The sequence below is a fragment of the Amphiprion ocellaris genome, chromosome 16 (assembly GCF_022539595.1).
Source record: "Amphiprion ocellaris isolate individual 3 ecotype Okinawa chromosome 16, ASM2253959v1, whole genome shotgun sequence".
Lineage (NCBI taxonomy): Eukaryota > Metazoa > Chordata > Actinopteri > Pomacentridae > Amphiprion > Amphiprion ocellaris.
Genome location: NC_072781.1, coordinates 20,965,376 through 20,980,517, shown reverse-complemented (window position 1 = coordinate 20,980,517; position 15,142 = coordinate 20,965,376). Strand labels below are relative to the sequence as shown.

At 43.5% G+C, this 15,142-nt stretch overlaps 1 protein-coding gene across 3 annotated transcripts in view; it reads right to left on the bottom strand.

Annotated features, from left to right (window-relative positions):
- Window positions 1–15,142, bottom strand: part of piezo1 (piezo-type mechanosensitive ion channel component 1) — a 98,471-nt gene that overhangs the window by 72,255 nt on the left and 11,074 nt on the right. For 2 of the 3 annotated variants that reach the window (XM_035944723.2, XM_023262809.3), the window contains exon 2: window positions 5,329–5,424. In XM_035944723.2, coding sequence (XP_035800616.2) covers window positions 5,329–5,424 — 96 coding nt within the window. Of the gene's footprint in view, window positions 1–5,328; window positions 5,425–15,142 lie in introns of those variants that run through there. The other variant, XM_035944724.2, reaches the window with a different exon arrangement.

The window sequence follows — 15,142 nt, the reverse complement described above, 5'->3', positions numbered from 1 at the left end:
GACTAATGTCAAGAAAGCGCCCTCAGCAAACCCACACGAGAAGCTAATGTTAACGCTAGCATCGAGGGTAAGGAGGATGCGCCAGATCTAACTCCGCCGGCGGCCGAGGCAAATGCTGATACATCCGCTATCCTTGCGGCTATAAATGATATGAGTAAAAAGATGGAGGACCGATTCAACAACCTGGAGGCGTCCCTGCAAACTATGCAGGCCACCTTGACCGAACATGAGGCTCGGATTTCTACTATGGAGGCGGCTAGCAGTGACCTTGATGTCAGGCTGACTCAGCTAAAACAACACTGTCTGCAGTTAGAAGAGAATCCTAAAGTATTCCAACATAAGATCATCGATTTCCAGACACGCCAGAATATAAAAGTGGTGGACTTGCCAGAAAGATCTGAGGGTAACAACCCTGTGGACTTTTTTGCCAACTTTTTGCGCAATTTTTTGGGTCCGGCTCACTTCCCCACCCCAATAGAAGTCGATAGAGCACACAGACTGGGACAGCTACCTGACGCCGGTGTGCGTCCCCGTGTCATGATAGCCTGGATTCACAGCTTTTGGGTGAAGGAGAAAATATTGCAGCTGGCATGGGAGAACACCCTCTGACCTACGACGGGAGACAGATACACATAAATCCTGATTTTCCTGCGGAGATAATGAAGCGGTGCCAGCCATTTGAGGAGGTGAGGAAAAAATTAAACAACGCTGGGACGTGCACTGGATTCCTCTACCCTGCACGGCTCCGAGTCACCAAAGGTACTGACATTAACAAGATCTTTAACACTCCAGAAGATGCCGATCGCTTTCTGCTCAGCTACCGGGCTACTGAGGAGGGGTAATGGCTTTGCATGGGACTGTTTGATTTGCACCGGCTAACGCTGGCAATAAGACAGATTGACTAATATTACTTGCAACTTGCTGCGGCACAGACCAGCTGTTGTGGGGTAACGCTAAATACAGGATCACTGTTAAAAGTTATTTGTTTCTTACCAGTGTGCCCTATTTTCTCCAGACCATTTTACTCAAGTGCCTAACTCTTCACTATTGAGTAACATTTGTTCCAGACGTGTTTTGTTTTGGTAAACCAAGGTGCCCAATCTGCCTCACATCTTCGTATATCAACACCTGGGATCTCTTTAATTTTTGTTGCTGAAGTGTTAGGATGTTTATGGCCTGATATTGGAGGGGAGGCTATTTTTTGTTATTTCTTAGTTAGCTAACTAGCAATATTACTGGTTATTTATTGACTAGTTAAGGACCCCTGAGGATGGTATGTTAGGAGACTTTAACCCGCTTTGTTTGGGAAAGTGGGAGTTTGGGGTGGGTAAATGTAAGTTCACTTTCTGTGTTTTTTCTGAGTGGATGTCTTTTTTTTTTTTTACCTGGGGCAATTCATCACCACTGTTCATATAACACAATCTCCACTTCCTTATGAGACTTACAGGTAAAGATGAGGGCATCAACTTGATCAGCTGGAATGTTCGTGGTCTAGGCCATTCAATTAAACATGCTAAGGTTTTTGCACATCTTAACTCTTTGGCTGCAGACGTGCTGTTCCTTCAAGAGACTCATATTAGACCATCTAAACAGAAGCGTTTGTGTTGCAAATAATAATCTTATTGCTTCCACTAATTTAGTTAACATATGGCGGCTCCATCATCCGACAGATAGAGAATATTATTTTTTTCGAATAAACACAAATCATATTCTTGCATTGATTTTTTTTATTGGATGCTAAACTAATATCAAACGTTACAAACACCAAATACTATAACATCTTGATCTTGGACCACGCCCCAACCTTCATGACCCTCAATTTCAATAAATCCAGACCGAGCTCCTTGTGGCATTTCCGCCCACCTCTGTTAGCAGACGAAAACTTATGTAAACATATGTCTGTAAAAATTACACAATATCTTGAGAACAATGACACCTCAGACATCTCTGATTCAACCTTGTGGGAAACGTTCAAAGCTGTTATGAGAGGCCATATTAGTGCATATGAGGCAGCTTTGAAAAAGTCAAATAAGACTCGTTTAGATGAAATTGACTCTGAGATCTCACAATTAGAATCATTATACAAAAGTACAGGCAATTCTCAAACATTGCAAAATATTCTTAATTTTAAATATGAATATAATACAATCTTATCACGACAGGTTTGCGACCAGCTCCTACGACTTAGGAGGCAATATTTTGAACTTGGTGACAAACCCCATACGTTTTTAGCTCGCCAGCTCAGGGGTCAACAGGCCAGCAGAGCTATCCACAAAATAAAATCTCACACTGGAGTAATCTTAACAAGCCCTAAATTGATAAACTCTCGCTTCAAAGAATATTATGAAGAGCTTTACAGATCCAAAGCCACAGGTGACATGGACAATTGGTTAAAAAATCTAAACATACCAAGACTAGATGACACCTCACCTGAAGCCCTTAATGCAGAAATATCCCTAGCAGAAATGCTGAACTCTATCAGATCAATGCAAAATGGGAAAAACCCGGAACCGGATGGTTTTGGCATAGAATTTTATAAGAAATTTGCAAATCAGATAACTCCAATTCTACACAGGATGTTTTCCCACTCAGTGGAATCCGAAAGACTTCCTCCAACCTTATATGATGCAAATATTTCACTCTTACTGAAGCAGGGCAGGGACGAAACTGAGCCTTCATATCGTCCAATTTCCATGCTCAACCTAGATTTTAAGATATTTACTAAAATACTGGCAAAAAGGCTAAATGAGTGTATAGAATCCACAATTTACACGGATCAGACAGGCTTCATTCCGAATCAATTCTCTTTCTTTAATGTTGGACGTGTAATGGACATTATGTATTATTCTTTTGACAAAAGCTCTAAGCAAGCCATCCTGTGTCTGGACGTGGAGAAGGCTTTTGACCAGGTTGAATGGCAGAATCTTTTGAGGGATCTGGAGAAATTTGGTCTGGGTCCGTCTTTTATTTCCTGGGTGCGCATGCTGTATGCTCAACCTACGGCATCTGTTCTTACCAACTCAGATAGGTCACCTGCCTTTACTTTGCAGAGGGGGACATGGCAGGGGTGCCCCCTCTCACCGCTTCTCTTTGCATTAGCCATTGAACCTCTGGCAATTAGCGTTAGGGAGCATGTCTTCATTAAACCTGTAACATTAGGAGGAGTTGATCATAAAATTTCTTTATATGCAGACGACATGGCCCTTTTTGTATCCGACCCTGAACAATCAATACCACATTTACTCTACCTTATCAACTCCTTTGGAGAGGTCTCTGGTTACACTATTAATTGGCAGAAAAGCAAGCTCATATCAATAGCTAATGACCTGGACCCACTATTCCTGACAACTACACCCTTTAAAATAACCTCTGACTATGTGAAATACCTGGGCATTAAACTTTCAAAAAACCCTAGCTGCCTTTTTAAACTGAATTTCACAGAAAAATTGAAAAAACTCAAGGAAAACATAGAAAAATGGAGAACACTGCCTTTATCCTTGATTGGACGTGTAAATGCTGTCAAGATGGTCTTGCTGCCGAGATTTTTATATTCATTTCAGATCATTCCTGTTTTCATTCCTAAATCCTTTTTTAAGCTTCTTGATTCCATTATCATGCCTTTTGTTTGGGGATATAAAACACATAAGATTGCTAAAAGCCATCTTCAGAAATCAAGAGACTGTGGGGCCCTGGGTCTTACGTGTTTTCTGCACTACTACTGGGCCGCCAATGTCAGTGTCATGGTGTACTGGCAATACGGCTATGAGAAAGGGGATGCGTTCATCCCACCCCCTTGGCTTGTCATTGAAAAAAGCCTAAACCACAAGACTTCCCTCCCTGCTCTCCTCTTCTTGTCCCCAAGGCCCCCCATGGTCTACAGGAAGGATCATTTTGTCATCATTCTGTTGAATACTCAGAGGATTTGGAATCAAATTAGAAAGCGTTTTGTGCTTCCAAACACCTCAGTACACGCTCCAATCTGGTAGAACCATGCTTTTTTGCCATCTCTTATGGACACTGCCTTTAGAGAGTGGAGCTGTATGGGTATTGTTTGTTTAAAAGACCTTTATGTTGATGGACACTTAGGCTCCTTTGAACAATTACAGTCCAAATTTTCCCTTTCAAAAAGTCAGTTTTTTAGATATTTACAATTGAGACACTATGTATGACAGATTACTAAGTCATATAAATTACCGTCTAAAAATAATGCATTGTTCAGATCCCTCCTGGGACCCCCTGAAGCAAAATGCCTGATCTCAGAGCTGGTCTTCTATTTCTCAAGTACTCTAGATTCATCTACTATTAAAATGAAAGAAGCCTGGGAAGGTGAGCTGGATATTGAGATCGAGGATGAAACATGGGATGAAGTACTAACAAATATCAAGTCTTGCTTGATAAATGCTAGGCTCCAACTGATCCAGTTCAAGGTAGTTCATAGATTACATTATTCTAAGACTATATTAAATAAAATCTTTCCTATTCTTTCACTATTGTGTAATAGATGTAATGCAGCAGAAGGTACTCTTACACATCTCTTCTGGACTTGTCTGAAAATACATAATTTTTGGTCTCTCATCTTTCAGTGGTTTTCATCTGTTTTTAACACCTGACCCCAAAGCTGCTCTGTTAGGATACTCTAACATGTTGAAAAACCTGGATTGTAATGTATGTACTGCTCTGATTCTTTGTATGATAATTGCTAAGAGATGTCTCCTAAAACTGTGGAAATCTGATGTTGCCCCCAAGTTTGAGACTTGGCTGAGGGAACTCATGAGTATTCTACGTGTGGAAAGACTGAGATACGAACTTTCCAGTAACATCCTAAAGTTCTCCAGGATATGGAATCCAGTGTTAGAGCATATGAACGACCAATGGCACTCTCTTTGCCCTCCTACCTCACTTATGTACCCTTCTGGTAAGATGGACAGCTGTACAGTGGAGAAGTAGACACTGCTGTGATTTTTGCCCTCCTCCCCCTTTTTATTTATTTATCTGGTTATTTTATTTTCTTTATTTTTTCTCTTTCTCTTATTTCACGTGTTCGTCATTGTTGTGAATTTGTTATTTATTTATTCTATTTTTTGTTTTCTTATCACTGTTCATGCCTTTGTTTTTGTTTTACAATTCAAATTGAAAATCTTCATTAAAAAAAATGTTCAAAAAAAATCAGTTATTGAGGAATGTCTTTAATGGCATTGTTTTGTTTAGTCTCGTTTTGCTTTTGCCACTGTGTCACCAGTGCACAACTGTGATTTTGACACAAACCCCTATTGAAGACTGTTGATAAAATGCCATAAGGCATCAGATATGTAAACACAGATATCTTACCTCTGATTGTGTGTTTGTTCGGACACAGGAACCATGGCAGCAACAAAAGGTAGAGGAAGTAAACCAGCGACAGGATGTTGTATCGCAAAAGACAAGCTGTAAAGACAAAAACGGTGCAGTCAAAAAAGATACACAGATGCATTTGAGATACAGACACACTGAGAACTTAAGCATGTGCCTGGACAAAAGCAATGATTCAAAGAGGATCTAGTTATCAGAAAAGGGCTGCACAGTGCCTCGGTGATTAGCACTGTCACCTTGCAGCTAGAAGACTAGAAGATCCCCGGTTCGTGTCCCGGCCTCAGATCTTTCTGCATGGAGTTTGCATGTTCTCCCTCTGCATGTGTGGGTTTTCTCTGAGTTCTCCTGCTTCCTCCATAGCCCCCGGTTAAACCCGCACCCCACCCCACCCCCTTTTCTGCCATCTGCACCTCTGCTGCGGGTGTGCATCTCTCCACTTGCTGCATCCGCGCTGCTGGAGATCAGCTGTAAAAGCCGCACACCTTCAGCTCATCCACCAGTGGCAATAAGGAGCAGCTCCGCACTGCACTCAGTATCAGAGCATACTGACTGACTGCCTCGATCAGAGACCACGGTGCGACACTGAAGACGCCGGAGCAGCCTTGAAATAGTAGAGCAAAGTGTGTGATGTTTTTGGATGAATATTGGTGCTGAACTGTGGAAAAATCCTTCAAATCACTTCACACAACTCAAAGTACTGCTGCTTGTAGATGTCTGTCTGTTGCTGTGACGGCTGAGTTCACAGTTTCACAAAAGAGTTAATTTTTCCCATTTCTATAACACTATAAAGTGGTGGAAAAAGGTTTTCGGACACCCCATGCTTTTGTGAAATATTGCATTAAGAATCACTCTTAGGTCTTCAAGTGCAATTTCTTTTAGTACAGTCACAGCCAAAATACTAAACAAATCCTTAAAAAGCTTTTTATTAAAAGACAATTTTTGTTGCAGTGCTTCGTGTCTATATAAAGCCAGCACACTTGAAAGTTCTTCAGAGACAAAAATGGCTAAAACAAGGAACCTAACGCAGGAAACACACCTGAAGATACAGATTCTCAGTCAGAAAGGTTACAGCAGCCGCCAGACAGTCAGGAAGTGTAGATGCAGTCCTTCAGCAGTTGGATACACTCTGCAGAAAAACAGATGAACCAACAGCCTGGAAGACAAACCAAGATCTGTGCATTCAAGGGTTTCTTCAGCAAGAAATGACCGCATCCTTATCCAGATGTGTAGGGAAAACCACTGAATGACATCACAGGAGCTTCAGCAGCAGTGGTCAAACCAAACTGGTGTCCAGTGTTCCACCCACCCTGTACGTGGCTGACTTTTAGATCATCCTACAAGGCTGTCAAGAAGCCCCTGATCAATGAGAGACAGAGGTTAGGCCGGCAACATTGGGCCCAAGCACACAAAACTGGACAGCCAAGAATTGGAAGAAGATTCTGTGGTCAGATGAGTCCAGTTTCCAGCTTTGTCTTCCTGCTTACGTGAGGGTACCCAGAAAGCCAGGCGTCGCATTATCTCCACCATGTACAGTACCTACTGTCAAGCATGGTGGAGGCAGTATCATGGTTTGGGGATGCATTAGTGCTGCTGGTGTTGGTCATCTCACTGCTGTGATGGCAAATTGAACTCTGCCAAGTATTGTGCCATTCTCCAAACCCACATGCTCCCTTCTGCATGTGCACTGTTCTATCAAGGTCAAAACTAGATGTTTCAACACGATAATGCCCCTTGAACACATCCAGGGCCAGTAGAACTTGGGTGCAGGAGCACAGGATCCAGGTCTTAGAGTGGCCAGCTCAATTCCCGGACATGAGCCCCATTGAAAATCTGTGTGGACTATCAAAAGGTCTGTTTCAAAGCATAAATCAAAGAATTTAGAAGAATTAAAAGCAGTAATTCAAGAAGAATGGGGCAAGATTATCCCTCAACAGTGTGAAAGGCCTGTGGGGAACATGCCAGCCAGGATTAGCGCTCTACTGCATGCTAATGGCAAGACTACTAAATTTTAATTTGATGATGTGATGGTTTATCTATTTTTTGTTCAGTTTTCAACACATTCTGTTTTTTGTTGACTTTGATACCGACAATGTTGAGAACTGACATATTGAAACTGTCAAGAATTTTGTTTTGTTAGTTTATCTTGTGAACAATAAACAAAAAAAACATCTGTATTTGTTTGTGTCTGTCACACCTTTTGAAACAAAAAATAATTTTCTATAAATATTTCATGATAATACTTGAGATTGTGTAAAATTTTGAGGGTGTCTGAAAACTTTTTTCCACCACTGTATTTGCTCAAGAAGAGGTGTCATTTAATCCATGTTTGTTTTGGGTTTTTGTTTGTTTGTTTGCTTGTTTTTGTTTGCATTGTGGCACTGTCATTTCACCTCATGAGCCTGTTGAGATGCTTTACTGTTTGACAGAGTCCTCAAAAAAGAGAAAAGCTTCACAAAACTCTTTCTGCTGGTTTTACAGTGCAACAAGGGGGATTTTATTAGGTGTTGCTGTCTTGAAAGAATTAAGACAATCTGCGAACTTTAAGACCTGAAAATAAAGAAAATGTGCAGTCTGATTTCCTCGAGTTAAACACATGCAGTGATAATTATTTAGCACACCCAGAGCTGAGGTCTGGATTCAGGTCACCCTGTTAAGATCACAGCATGGAGGTAAGAGGCGTACTCTCTATCAACTGGCCCTTAATTTACAGCTTCAACTTCTGTTTATTTAACGTGCACACCACTCAAACACTTGGAGCCATTTCAAAGTCAGCAAGCACCATGGAAATCTTAGTACCAAGTGATTTGTGTTTTATAAGTCATGCATTTCTTGAATGGGAGATCATCAGACTGCAGCGAATGTGTCTCAAGTGATTTTGGTACAAAGACACCAGTATCTAGAAGGTCCAGACACCACTGAATCAGTACTCCTGACTATAACTGCACTATAAAGAGAAAAGAACACTCAGAGCTGCCACCACTACCCCTTCTTTGGTCTGAATAAAGCCAAACTGAGGACCCTTGAAGACTTGCAAAGATAGTGGGTAAAAAGAATGCAGCAAAGCATACGGAAATCCTGAAGGACAACTAAATGAGAACTGTGACATGGGAGAAGATTTGATTTCCAGCAAGAAAATGATCAAAGCATACAGCCAAAGTGACACAGAAATGTTTTTAAGACAACAAGGTGGATGTTCTGCATTGACTGAGTCAGAGACAGTGTGAGTAGTTTCGCAAAGAAGAATGGGGCATAATTGTGCAACACTTATTGAGACCAGTCCACACAGGCTCAGGCTGTAACTGCTGTCAAAGGTGCATCCAACAAGTACTGAGTTGAAAAGAGTAAATACTTAACTGCATTCACTTAGTTTGAGTTTCATATTTTTAATCAATTGACAGTACTTAGGAGAAAACTGTTTTCATTTTGAAATAAATCTGCTTTTTTAGTGAATTTTCGATTTTCAAATGAAGTCTTAATCAAAACTGTGCTGTGGACTTTAGCTCTCAGAGTGGACCAAAGTGTATCCTACGACAGCATTTGTTAGTAGTGTCTTTATTAATCATTTTTGATAACATGCACTACCGTCCAGTCTAGACATTGTTAATGTGGTAAATGACTATTCTAGCCAAAGACGGATGGTTTTGTAATGGAATATCTACATAGGGGTACAGAGGAACATTTCCAGCAACCATCACTCCTGTGTTCTAATGCTACATTGTGTTAGCCAAGGGTGTTGAAAGGCTGATTGATGATTAGAAAACCCTTGTGCAATTACATGAATAAAAGTGTGAGTTTTCATAGAGAACATGAAATTATCTGGGTGACCCCAAACACTTGAACAACACTGTACATAAAATAAAATGATTAAAATTGACAGTACAAGATTTTGCAAACAATAAATTGTAGAAATGTACTGATCACGTTTAATGTCTCGGGTTGAAGTCTTTTAATTTCGGTCCTGTATTGATAGCAGGTTCAATCAGGTATTAACCTACTGAAAAGAGCCTGAAAAGCCTGACTAGGCTAAGACTAAACTTATGGCCGATACAGCTTTTCCAGCAAATACTGGCACTTAAAACAAGCAGTTAACAATCACACTACTTGCTGTACATGAGCTGCATGTGTTTCAATTGAAGAATGATTTAAGACCTGAAGAGATAAAAAAAAACAGCAGCTCTAAACAAGAAACAACCAAAGACAAGGAAAGCATTTGAAAATGATTAGTATGGGATTCAGTTTTATAGCATTTACTTAGCCATCAAAAATGTCTGGATTGGCCCGATCCTGATCCAAAAAATGTATGATTTTGCTGCTCAGCACTTTACTGTTCACAACCACAGTGTCAATTTCAACATACCGAACAAACTCAGTGTTGAGGAGCTCCGCCCTGTGGCCCAGTTAATCATCAAACACGCCCAAAATGATGTCTAGGAGCAGGCATGATAACACTGCTCAGTAACGACAGCACCTATCTCTTAGCAGCACTCTGCCTTCCATGTTTGTTATGTTTCCAAAGCATGTCTTATTCACCCAGTGAGTATTTGTTTTTGTGTGATATTTTTGTCTCACCATTGTCTGATGCAACAGCAGTTATGGCTTAGTTATTAGATGTTGAAACTCTTCATTCCAGTGCTCAGATCTCTGCCTCAGTTCCTCTTTCTCACAGTAAATTCACTTTGATGAAGTCATTCTGGAAAATGCCCCTTAATAATCGTCAAAAACTGTTTGATTCAATCTCCTGAGTTTTCATGTGGTCTTATACTGATCAAACATGGACATAACATTTTTCTGCAAAATTGAATGTGCAAATACTCATGACTTACTCATATACCTCATTATATACACAACTGTTCAAAACTTTGTGGTCACTTAGAAATGTCCCTTTTTGTTAAAATATTTTTTTGGCATTTATTATAGTGCACAATGGAGAGAGAGACAGGAAACGAGGGAAGGACCTGCAGTAAATGGCCATGGGTCGTACTCAAACCCGTGACCGCTGTGTCGGGACTACAGCCCCTGTTTATGGGTCGCCCACTAAACCAGTTGAGCTACAGGGCCACCCTGAAATGTCCTTATTTTTGAAAGAAAAGCAATTTTTTAAATGAAGATAACATTAATTGAATCAGAAATACAGTCTAGACATTGTTAATGTGGTAAATGACTGTTCTAGCTGGAAACAGGTGATTTTTAATGGAATATCTCCATAGAGGTACAGAGGCCCATTTCCAGCAACCATCACTCCTGTGTTCTAATGCTACATTGTATTAGCTAATGGTGCTGAAAGGCTAATTGATGACTAGAAAACCCTTGTGCAATTATGTTAGCACATGAATGAAAGTGTGTGTTTTCATGGAAAACATGAAATTGCCTGGGTGACCCCAAACCTTTGAACGGTAGTGTACATTCTATCAAATGTTTATTATTTATATGGCTTATAATTACTCAATAATACTCATTTTTTTAAGTAGCATATTTACAGAGAAGTGTTTCTAGTTCCTTTTTATTTTTGTTTAAGGATCTGAGTTATTATTGAAAAGTATGGCTTCTTAGTCCAGATAGCTCTATAGCTAATTAAGCTTTTCGGTAATTTCAACTACCTTCTCACTGGTTGTGATCAGTCTTTTTAAAAGCTCCATCTGCCAATAAGTTCATCCATCCATTATCTATATATCACTTAATCCTCATTAGGGTCACGGGGGGCTGGAGTCTATCCCAGCTGGGCATAAGCAAACTTAGGGTGAAGGCAAGGGACACCCTGGACAGGTCACCAGTCTATCACAGGGCGACATATAGAGACAAACAGTTGCACTCAAATTCACACCTACGGACAATTTAGAGCCACCAATTAACCTCAGCATGTTTTGGTCTGTGGGAGTAAGCAGGACAACCCAGAGAAAGCCTACATATGCACAAGGAGAACATACAAACTCCATGCAGAAAGATCCCAGATCGGGACACGAACCGGGGATCTTCTAGCTGCCACTCGACAGTGTTAAACACAGAGCTACTGTGCAGCCCTGGCAAAAAGTCACTGGTTTAAAATTAAATTCATCTTTCAGATCCTTGCATCATATCAAGTCAAGTAGGGCTCATCTTACTGGACTTGCTGGAGCCGTCTTTACACAGAATTTGCATTAACTGCAATGTGCAGGAAACAAAACAAATGGAACGGGCAACAGCACAGCAGCAGGCAAAACCCAAGCAATAAATCCACATGACTACCAGGAGGACGAGGCCTCAAGGTGGACAGCTGACAGCAATAGATTTTCATTCTTCAACTGATGCTTCTGTTGAAAATGTTTCCATGTTCAACCCTTCCACCCTGTGATTTAGGATGTCTGATCCTGCTGTAATCGGATCTAAATGTTTTATGTCTCTTCACAAGCCTCATGTTGCAGAATGATACCAACTTTGCCTTACCATACAAGTTTTACAAACTCTTAAATTTGGCTTCCATCCTGTACAAAACTAGGAAATGCTTGAAATGACTGGAAAATGTCATTTTCACATTCTTGTCATTTTCTTTCATGATGACAATTTCCAGGACAGTGCCAAGACATGTTGAAATTTGACCTGATGTTTTATGGCTGCAAAATATTAACAATCATATCAGAAATTCTCTCATCTAGTGAATACTAGAGGGACCAGTTTTTGCAGTCAGTTATGTCTGTGTGTTGTACTTACATAAAGAGATAAAAATAACAAGTCTGCTGCACAACACCTAAAAACTAAGAGCAGCAAAACTACATGTGCTGAAGGTGCTTTCCAGCTCAGCTGTTTTGGAATGGAACATTCAATGTGTGTTTGTGTGTGTGTGTAGCTGAGTCCATGCTGACCAGCTTTCCTGTTTTTGTGGAAAAAAAACAGGCACAGACATTTATAATTCACACACATACTCCCTCTGTCTCACACACACACACACACACACACACACACACATAAACACACAGCTACACTGTCTCATTACACACTATGTTGTGATAGTGCTGCTGAAGGTATTTAATGGGAGTTGATGTTATAATGATTGGGCCCCTGTGTGTGCATGCTAACAATGAGTTAGGCGCAGGGTTTCTACCATGACCTCAGTGTTTATTTGCTTCCATGACAGTAAAAACATTAACAGAAGCACGCAGAACTCTGACAGCAAACGTAGGAGCAAGTGAACATTTTAAATCCTGAGGGAAAAAGAATAGATGTGCTGTCAACTCTCACTAACGGACCAGAGACATGGATGCTGATTCAAAGTAATCCTTTAAGTTTCGACATTTCCAGCATTCAGTGGCCTGATGAAGTCACTAGAATGTATACCAAAAACTTTAATTGGTCTGTTAACACCATAAACTACACGATAAATCATGGTTGATCAAAACTGGTTAAAATATCAACAAAGAACAGAACACATGGCAGATAAAAGTCCCTTCTCTACCTAGAAGGGTAGATTAAATTGTTCAGCTGCCACCCATGTTGTACAATTTGTCAGTTACATTATGAGAGACAAGAGTGATCTTCACAGGTGGGACTTGACTGGCCAGGTTTTCTATTACCAGACTATTCTATTACATTCACTGATGATGGCACACAGGATAGAGTGGCGGTCATAATAATCTTCCTTCAGACTTTGTAAACATCAGTAGTCCATACAACTGTCAAACCAGAGGGATAGATAGATAGATAGATAGATAGATAGATAGATAGATAGATAGATAGATAGATAGATAGATAGATAGATAGATAGTGTCACATTTGTTCAATGTGAGCTCAGGCGCAGGAAATGGACAGTCAGTAATAAGGTGTAACTCTGCTTTATTAAGCAATGTCCTCAGGGACAACAACAGAAATCAAGATAAACAATAAACTGAAAGTAGAGCACACTAGGCTCTGAATCCTCCAGCGGCACCTAAGGGCCGGGCGGAACTGTAAAGAGAACAAAACTGTATCTCCTACTCGCAGTGGGTAACACCCAGGCGAGAAAAGTCCATCTCAAGAATATTAACTAAAACACGAGGCTCTCCTTCTGATGACAGCGAGAGGTAATTACAACTAAAATCTTTTCACACACAGTGTTTCTTAAACGAGCTAAAACTAAGGCAAGACAGCTAACTCACGAAGTACACGGGGAATACTCGAACTGGCTCACAGCTGAGGCAGCCAGGGTTAGGAGCAGCACAGGTGAGTGTCTCCTCAGCTCGGAGAGTCCAGGGTCCAGGGTCCAGTGCTTACAGCACACACGGCAGGAACGGGTGGGTCCAGCAGCAATACGACGTTCCTTCTTTTTCCATCTTTTGTTTTCCATTTTACGCTCCCACAATGAGAGCTGGGTTGTGTCCGGTTTTATAGTGAGCTGGAGGAGGCTGATCCGTTTCACCCACTGAGCTGCTGATTGTGGCTGATGGGGAACACCTGTTCCCTCCTCTCCGCTGCTGGGCTGCCCTAACCGGCAGGAGGAAGGAGAGGGGAGGGCACTAACTCGGCCTGGCAGCAGCCAGCCTGACAGTACCCCCCCCCTCTACGGGCACCTCCTGGTGCCCGAACAGGATGATCCCGGGAGGGGGAGGGGGATGGACAGGGAGGGACCGAACAAAAAGTCCAAGAGGAGATGGGTGGGTGGAGGGGATGTGGAAGGAGGGCCAAAAAATCAGATGTCCCGAACAGTCTGGGGGTGGCACTAAGCCAGCAAACACAAACAAGTTCAAAAACAGACCAGAGATCAATTCAAAAGGCTGGTCAAAAACAAAACATTGCAAGGCGGGCGGACAAGGCACACAAGGCCATTCCGGAGGACGGCCCGGGTGCCACTCTGGAGGCCGGCTACGGAACCACTCCGGAGGCCGGCAACGGAGGAGACGAAACCACTCCGGAGGCCGGCGGCGGAGGAGGCGAAACCACTCCGGAGGCCGGCGGTGGAGGAGCCGAAGCCACTCCGGAGGCCGGCGATGGAGAAGGCGAAACCACTTTGGAGGCCGGCGGCGAAACCACTCTGGAGGCCGGCGGCGAAACCACTCTGGAGGCCGGCGGCGAAACCCCACTGGAGGCCGGCGACGGAGGCGGCGGAACCCCTCGGGAGGCCGGCGACGGAGGCGGCGGAACCCCTCGGGAGGCCGGCGACGGAGGCGGCGGAACCCCTCGGGAGGCCGGCGACGGAGGCGGCGAAACCACTCTGGAGGCCGGCGGCGAAACCACTCTTGAGGCCGGCGGCGAAACCACTCTTTAGGCCGGCGGCGAAACCACTCTGGAGGCCGGCGGCGAAACCACTCTGGAGGCCGGCGGCGGAACCACTCTGGAGGCTGGCGACGGAGGAGACGGAACCACTCTGGAGGCCGGCGGCGGAGGCGGCGGAGCCCCTCTGGAGGTCGGCGGCGGCGAAGGAACCCCTCGGGAGGCCGGGCTGGGGACCGACGAAGGCGGGACCCCTCTGGAGGCCGGCGGCGAAAGAGGCGGAACCCCTCGGGAGGCCAGGCTGGGGACCGACGAAGGCGGGACCCCTCTGGAGGCCGGCGGCGAAGGAGGCGGAACCCCTCGGGAGGCCGGGCTGGGGACCGACGAAGGCGGGACCCCTCTGGAGGCCGGCGGCGAAGGAGGCGGAACCCCTCGGGAGGCCGGGCTGGGGACCGACGAAGGCGGGACCCCTCTGGAGGCCGGCGACGAAGGCGACGGGACCCCTCAGGAGGCCGACGAAGGCGGGACCCCTCTGGAGGCCGGCGACGAAGGCGACGGGACCCCTCAGGAGGCCGGCGGCGGCGAAGGAACCCCTCGGAAGGCCGGGCTGGGGACCGACGAAGGCGGGACCCCTCTG